The 7,869-nt window shown below is 43.3% G+C and overlaps 1 protein-coding gene across 2 annotated transcripts in view; it reads right to left on the bottom strand.

The window, feature by feature from the left end:
• Positions 1 to 302: 302 nt before the first annotated feature.
• Positions 303 to 7,869, bottom strand: part of LOC119968896 (T-cell-specific surface glycoprotein CD28-like) — a 66,484-nt gene continuing 58,917 nt past the window's right edge. Inside the window, exons 4-6 of one of the 2 annotated variants that reach the window (XM_038801863.1) lie at positions 7,494 to 7,612; positions 6,875 to 6,958; positions 303 to 1,021 (exon numbers count right to left, since the gene is read on the bottom strand). In XM_038801863.1, coding sequence (XP_038657791.1) covers positions 1,007 to 1,021; positions 6,875 to 6,958; positions 7,494 to 7,612 — 218 coding nt within the window. In that variant the 3' untranslated portion in view covers positions 303 to 1,006. Of the gene's footprint in view, positions 1,022 to 6,795; positions 6,959 to 7,493; positions 7,613 to 7,869 lie in introns of those variants that run through there. The other variant, XM_038801862.1, reaches the window with a different exon arrangement.

Genomic DNA, 7,869 nt, shown 5'->3' with positions numbered 1-7,869 from the left:
AGGAGATGACTCATCCTGGGTTACAATTAATCAAATACTGATTTCCATCAGGACTCAGCTTGAACCCCATTGAAAACCTATAGAAGCAGATTATTAATTAATGAGTGGCATCATCGCCAAGTTCTGTTCTTTCCCCAAAAGTAAAATTGTCAACTTTAGGAATTTGGAACAAGATCAGAAAGTGCTGAAAACACTCAGCATATCTGGCAGTTTCTGGGGGTGGGGGGCGGGGCAGGGCGCGGGGGGGGGGGGGGGGGGGGGGGGGGGGGGGGGAAGGGGAAGAGTAGGAAACGGGTGGAAATTAAGTCAACAATTTGGGTGTTGATCTTCCTTCAGAAGCCATCTCAGCAGCAAACTGTGGAGAGCAATTGTGCAAAAACTTTTCACATGGACGATAGGAAAGGCACAATTTGATCACTGCTAAATAGCCCCACTTTCTTCCATTACGTAGCAGAAGTTTAATTGAGAGGAACTCCACTACGAGATCCTGAGCACAGGGGAAGACAGGGTACAGCAGTTTGATCCAGCTGCTTCTCCAGTAGTGCCACCATTGCTACTTCATAACTGTTCTGACAGCTGGACTTACTCTTCTTCACACAAACCCTCTAACGAACCTGACTAAGAACTGGAGAAGCTTGCTCACTCAGTTTTCCAAGTTTCAGTATTACAAAGACTAGTACAGGGGCAGTGCAACATTCTATACCAAGACCAATACTACACAGTAATCTGAAAAGTCATCACACTAGTTTTTAGAAATAAAATGTGGTTTGGAGGTTTTCAAAGTACAAATCTTTACAGGAAAAGCTTTTAGTTCAAAGATCATCTTTGGTGATTTTACTATTTTACTCTTCCAACACTGATTGCCGAATCCATTCCAATATGTGACAGTTCAGAAAGACGGATTTTAATTTTTCAGCCTTCGCTCAGGACCTTACTTGGATCTTCAAATAACCCACAACAAACAACTGGGATTCAATGTAATCTTCTTCATAATGAGCTGCTGTTGTTAGCAAGCCTGCTTCTACAAAAAAAAATAGAACATTGGCAGGATTTTGCTGCTTTGGGTCTCTGAGTAGCAACTAAGCGTCAGTAAACATTCTGAGGAGTGCCTCATTATATCCAAACAGTTTTCCCAATTAGACAATGACCATTGATAGAAATGTGTGGAATGTTTTTTCAACATCAACCACATTTAAAATCTTAATACAAAAACATGCAACTATACAGATAAAATGTCTAAATGTACAATATTCCACGGCATTTTACTATACATAGACACACAAAAGTTGTATCAGAACATTAACCTAAAAGACTGAAATTACAGTCTATGTTATAAACCTTCACAGCATTCCTGACAAAGTAAATTTTTCAAAAATTAGATGACTTCACACTGAGATCCTTAGAATTCTTAAAGTCTCATTCAGAGACTGTTCCACGTGCACCTCTAATTTGTGACCATTCTGTTGTTGACAAATTGAACCATAACATATTTGAAATGCAGCTTGACCACAAATAGTGCTGTATTGCTGCACATACTGTGTCAAGAAACATGTCGGAAAAATTTAGGAATAGTTTTACACCCTGGGGCTGCAGTGGTTCAAGAAGGCAGCTCACCACCATCTTCTCAAGAGCAATTTGGGATGGGCTGTAAATGCTCGCTTAGTCAGCAACCCCCACATCTCTTAAATGAATTGTTAAAATGCTACACAATTGTTAAGAATAAGCTGCCTGGATTGAGCTTGAAAATATTCTAAAGACAGCTCAGGAACACTTAAATGTATTGCTATTAAACAAAAGCTCTCATTTAACTTTATGCTCCTTTCCACCTTAAAGTATGGTACATTTTGCGGCGCAGGTCTCACAGTGTTATATTCATAACATTTCTATGATTATTCTTCAAGAAATAATTGGTGCTTTAACATTTTTAAAGGACCTCAAGGCCAATAATTGTGCTCTGGCGGAAGAAGTGGTTGCTGTCATCTCGAAATATTCTAAGGTTAACAGAATAGGTTTGTCTTGGTAAATCGTGAGTTATGAATTTTGATGCCTTGAAAGTAACAAGTAAGTAAATGTTTTTTGCTTTTGTAAACAGTCCAAGAAATGCAGATTTGCAAGGACTAAGAACAACTCTAACTATAGTATCTGAAAGCAAACTGCTGCGGATGCATGGAATCTGAGACAAAAACAGAAAATGCTGGACAATGAAAGTAGGCCTGAGAGTATCTGTGGAAGGAGAAGGGAACTAACGTTTTGAGACTGGATGGCAACGAGTTATCCAGACTCGGAGCATTAGCTCCCTTCTCTAGTTTCTGAACAATGAATTTCAGTCTTAGAAACTGGATTGGAGAAACTTTCATTTTCTTCAAATGATATTCTTCACACACCAATAAATTAGGGACATTTCTGAGGGAAAGTTCCACTTCAGATGCTTTCACCTCATTATATCAGTCATTTGATTTTCCTTCTCCTACATTATCTATGAACCCCACTCTGGGGTACTCAGAGACTTTTATTCCTGTCAGCTTCAGTTGCACTGTGACGATGATTCAAAATCAGATAAAGCATTTTATTGATTTTGAATTTGGTGGTTTACTTCATGAAAGTTGCTTTTCTTTTGCCAGTTAGCACCAATAAATAGTTTTGTTTTACTATCCAGTTTGCGGCTCGACATTTATCCTTTCGTTAGAATAGTAAAATATTTGGTCAGCGTATCACTCAATTCATGTACATGGCTTAATTCATACAGGCATTCAAATTTTTATTCAAAATCCTACATTTGCTCCATGCTCATTACATTTTTCTCACAACAGGTGTAGCCTGACACTTCATTCCGTTGTGGGTGGTCACACCTTTCAAACGAGAGGCCTTGAATTGAACCCTCATCCACATATGCCTCTCAACATTCGTTCCTCAATTAACAATAAAAATAGATGATTTGCTCCTTTAACTTAGCGGTGTTGGGACTTCACAGCCCACATTAGGAGAGTGACTACACATCAAAGAGCAAATCATTGGCTGTGAAATGTTATGGGAAATTCTAAGGGATGAATAGTATTCAAAGCACATTCATTCATTTTGTGAATGCCTAAAGCTGCAAAGGCAATGATTATAGGATTAACATTGAACTTCGGTTGAGATGTGTTCCAACACAACAAGTTACTTTTAAATAATGTCTTGGGCATAATAAAACATCCCAAGGTACTTCAGAGGAGCATTATAAAACAATGTATGACATCGCGCTGTGTAAGGACACGTTAGGTCACATGACCAGAGGTTTGGTCAAAGAGGTAGGCTTTATGGAGTATCGGAAAGGAGGAAAGTGAGGTAGCAGGGCAAAGACGTCTCGGGAGGGAATTCCAGATCCTGGGCCCTCAGTATCTGAAGAAACGGCCTCCTGTTGAGGAACGCTTAAAACTGGAGATGGGAGGGCAGCAGAGTGTGCAGTGGTTATCACTGCAGCCTCAGAGCGCCGAGGTCCCAGGTTCAATCCCGGCTTTGGGTCATTGCCCATGTGGAGTTTGCAAATTCTCTCCGTGTTTGCGTGGGTTTTGCCCCCACAACCCAAAGATGTTCAGGCTGGGAGGATTGGCCATGCTAAATTGCCCCTTAATTGGAAAAAATGAATTGGGTACTTTCAGTTTATAAAAAGAAAAAAAAACTGGAGATGGGCAGAGGTCAGAATCCGATGAGCTCAGACATCGCCGAAAGTTGTGGGATTTGAGCATGTTATAGGAATTGGGAGGATTGGACTAAGGATGGTACAGTAGCACAATGGTTAGCACTGTTGCTTCACAGCTCCAGGGTCCCAGATTCGATTCCCGGCTTGGGTTACTGTCGGTGTGGTCTGCACGTTCGCCCCATGTCTGCGTGGGTTTCCTCCGGGTACTCCGGTTTCCTCCCACAAATCCCGAAAGATGTGCTGTTAGGTCATTTGGACATTCTGAATTCTCCTTCCGTGTACCTGAACAGGAGGTAGAATGTGGCGACTGGGGGACTTTTCACAGTAACTTCATTGCAGTGTTAATTTAAGCCTACTTGTGACAATAAAGATTATTATTATTATTGTGTTATGGAAGAATTTGAAAACAAAGGTGAGAATTTTAATACCAAGGAACCAGTGTACGCCAATGAGCATTGGGGTGATGCGTGAACGGGACTTACTGCAAGTTAGGACACGGGTAACAATGTTTTGAATGGCCTCAAGTTAACTGAGGGTATAACATGGCAGCCAGCCAGGAGTGCATTGGGATAGTCAAATTTCACGGTAACAGAGGTACGAACGAGGGCGTCAGCCTTCCCTCCTGATTATATGGCCACCTGCCTCCTTCACCCCACCTCACAGCCTATTTCTGAGGGAGCGAGGGAGAAATTAATTCCACCCAAATAGACAGCAGCCATTTTCATTTCTCTGGCCCAGAAAGTGAAGGAGTAATTCACCATTTTCAGTAGCATTGAACGGTGCAACATTTATAGTGAATGCTGCATTCTGCAATTCCAACTTTTTTGTTTTGGTGTCAAGTGATGATATATCTACAGGACAAATGAATTAAGAACCTAGTGAGTTGAAATATCACAAAATATATTTGATATATATATTAACAGGTCGTAGTTAGATGTTCCTCCATGTATCCTCTGCCTGAAGCCAGGTCCTTGGCTTATTGTCCACTGATGCTTCATCCTCAGTCATTCACAGAACAGGGACTGTATTCTCCGATTCTGGGACTGTCCCCACCCTGGCATGGGAATGGTGGCCAGAAAAAATGGTGCAAAACGGCCACCGATTCCCTGTTTTGCTGGGGGCTAGCACGCCTGCAGCGGCCACGCCGTGCTACATGGCAGAGACCGCTTGCGGACCCGGCCCGCGAAATAGTGCCCCCCCTTTGGCCGGCTCGCGTGCCCCGGACCACTCCCCGCAGTGGCCCAGCCCCAAATAATGGCCCCCCACCCCTGCCTGCGGATCGGCCCTCCTGCGACTGTGGTGGTGCTGGACTGAGTCCACAGCTGTCAGGCCGGGTTCCCGACAGGCTGGGACCACATATGACCCATGCCATTTGGAACTCAGCCGGTCAGGGGTGGACATTGGGGGACGGGCCTCAGGCAATGTCCTGAACCCGTCGATACGTCATGTGGCATACATCTAGAGCATGCCGCTTTGGAGGGGGCGGAGCATCGGGAAAGCGGAGCCACCCCAATTTGGTCGGAAACTTGGATTCTCCGACCAATCGCCGAACGCGATTTCGGCGTCAGTGACCGGAGAATCAAACCCCAGGAATTGAAATGGGGTGGGTTTGTCATTATTCTGAACCACACACAAGGGGCGGGATTCTCTCAGCCCGGGGCTGGGCTGGAGAATCATCCGGGCCACGCCGCTCCGACGCCAGCACGTGATTCTCAATCGGCGCCATTGGCACCAGCGTGCTTGCCGTGGCACCGATTGGGGGCCAATCTATGTGGCAGGCCCGCTGATTCTCGGCCCGGCATGGGCCGAGCGGCCGTAGTGAAAACGCTGAGGCGCGTCGCGCCGTCCACACCTGCTTGCAGCCGGCGGGAACTCTGCGAGGAAGGGTCGTGTAGCGGCCTGTGGACGGGGGGTGGGCTCCTACCCCGGGGGGGGGTGGGGGGGGGGCCTCCGATGCGGCCTGGCCCGCGATCGGGGCCCACCAATCGGCAGGCAGGCCTCTCAGTCCCCCGTCCTCTTTTCTTCCGCGCCGGCCCCTGTACTCCTGCGCCATGTTGCGTTAGGGCCGGCACGTTAAAGGAGGCCACAGCGCATGCGTGCGTGGGTGCTGGCGCCACTGCACATGTGCGTGTTGGCGCCAGTGCCACTGCGCATGCGTGGATCCCGCGGCACCTAGTTCGTGCAGGGATTGGCAGCTGGAGCTGTGTGAACTGCTCCAGCGCCGTGCTGACCCCCTGTCGGGACCAAAATTACTCCTGTCAGCGGCCCGTTCACACTGTCGTAAAATGTGACAGCGTTTACGACAGCATGGACACTCTGCCGCGGGATGGGAGAATCCCACCCAAGCTATCTAACCAACTGAGCTAAATGGCCCTCTTTGAGACGTTGATGACTCCATTGCATTTTCATTTAATTTCAGTGAACTTTATGTATATCAAGCTTCGAGCTTTATCTCTTTGTTGGAATTTCCATGTTAGCCATAGCATTGTTTAAAATTCTTCGCCCACCAACTAGCAGAAGTAAATATTGAAGAGGTGAACCATCTGGGCTATGATAGAATATCTGAGTCACTTTTCTTTTGAAGATCTGGAGTTATACAGAGATTAACCTACTTTGTTTCTTATGAAGATAAGGCAATAGGCAAATGTGATGCAAAACAGTTCGCTAAATGGTTTGTGGCAAATACGTCAACGTATTATCCCCAGGCTGATATAAGGACTCTCTTTGGAAAAAAGACATTGAGGTGGCCAGAGATTTTCAACGTCATGCATTAATATCTAAAGTCCTTGGGCAGTATCAGGTTAGGAGCAACCAAGAGGAATCATCATACTTTCCTCAAATATTATTATGTGAACTAATCTGCTGAAGAAAATGGAAGTCCTAGATCTGGATTAAATGATGAATCTTCCTCTTAAAATTCTACTGTTAGCATTCACTTGTTAGCCATCGGATGACACCATCATTTTTTGGGTTGATACCTTCCACATGTCCAATGCTTTCTCATTAACTAGACAACATTGTATTATATATGCTGGCACCTTAGTTTCTTAATGGGATTTGCATATGTAGTATTGATCAACTGAGGTCGCATAAAGTAATTGTGATTGGCCTCCATAGAAGTTTGAGTATAATTCATTGGTGTGTGAAGAATAATATATTTCCAAGAATGAGAACAACCTAATTTTGCGTCCTCACTTGTCTCATATCACTCTTTCCTACGTTCATGTCTTCGTATATCAATGAGTCTCTCTGTGTTTCTCTTGATCTTCTTTTGCAAATCTGTTTATTTCAAAAGAAAACAAACTCATTATAAAATGTTATCCATAGCCTATAAATGTTTTAGCATTTCAGAAGGTATTTGTTCATGTGATAATTATAAATAGAACTAATTTAATATCTAATAAGAGTATTAATAAGAGCACTTTCCAACAGCACTTTGGGTGTACCTGCATCAGATGGACTGCAATGGTTCAAGAAGGCAGCTCACCACCATCTTTTCAAGGACAATTAAGGATGAGCAACAAATCCGGGCCTTGCCAGCAATGCTCACATGACATGACAGAATCATTTAGTGTTCTATTCTAATTTTTATTAACTTAATTAATGAGTAAAATACCACTCGGCAGTCCTGGTGACTGTAATGTTATTTCAATGTGTCAAACTAATTCTCAAAATTACCCATCCTTTCTAGTGATTCAGATGGAACTAATGATCATGATATTATCAACTGACAAGACTTTTCTATCATTAAAATTTCAGTATAAATACTCCATAATCTGGATATGTAAAATGAAGATAGTACAAACCAACTTACCCAGCAAACTAATATAAGGACAGTCATAATCAAAGCATATATCACAAGATTCACAATTATCGTAATAAGGACATTTTCACTGATGCTATGTTGGTGCAGACATGTTGCATTTCCAGCTCCTAAAAAAATAAAATAAATAACAAGTCTTAATTGTTTACTGAGTAAAGTAAATGAATGTACATCTGTAAAGCATTGCTTCTATTTTGTTGTATGGAAAACAAATGAAGGCCCACGTTGGCGCAAAATATATTTAATTCCAATAGTATTTACAATTATTGCAGCTCAATCAAAAGCTCTTGATTTTAGGAGCATATATAGGTACCATGTGCAGTAATTACAGTAGACGTGCTGTGTTTCAATGACTGGTGACCAAGGA

Source organism: Scyliorhinus canicula, chromosome 7 (assembly GCF_902713615.1).
Source record: "Scyliorhinus canicula chromosome 7, sScyCan1.1, whole genome shotgun sequence".
Lineage (NCBI taxonomy): Eukaryota > Metazoa > Chordata > Chondrichthyes > Carcharhiniformes > Scyliorhinidae > Scyliorhinus > Scyliorhinus canicula.
This window is presented reverse-complemented; position numbering and strand designations above follow the sequence as displayed.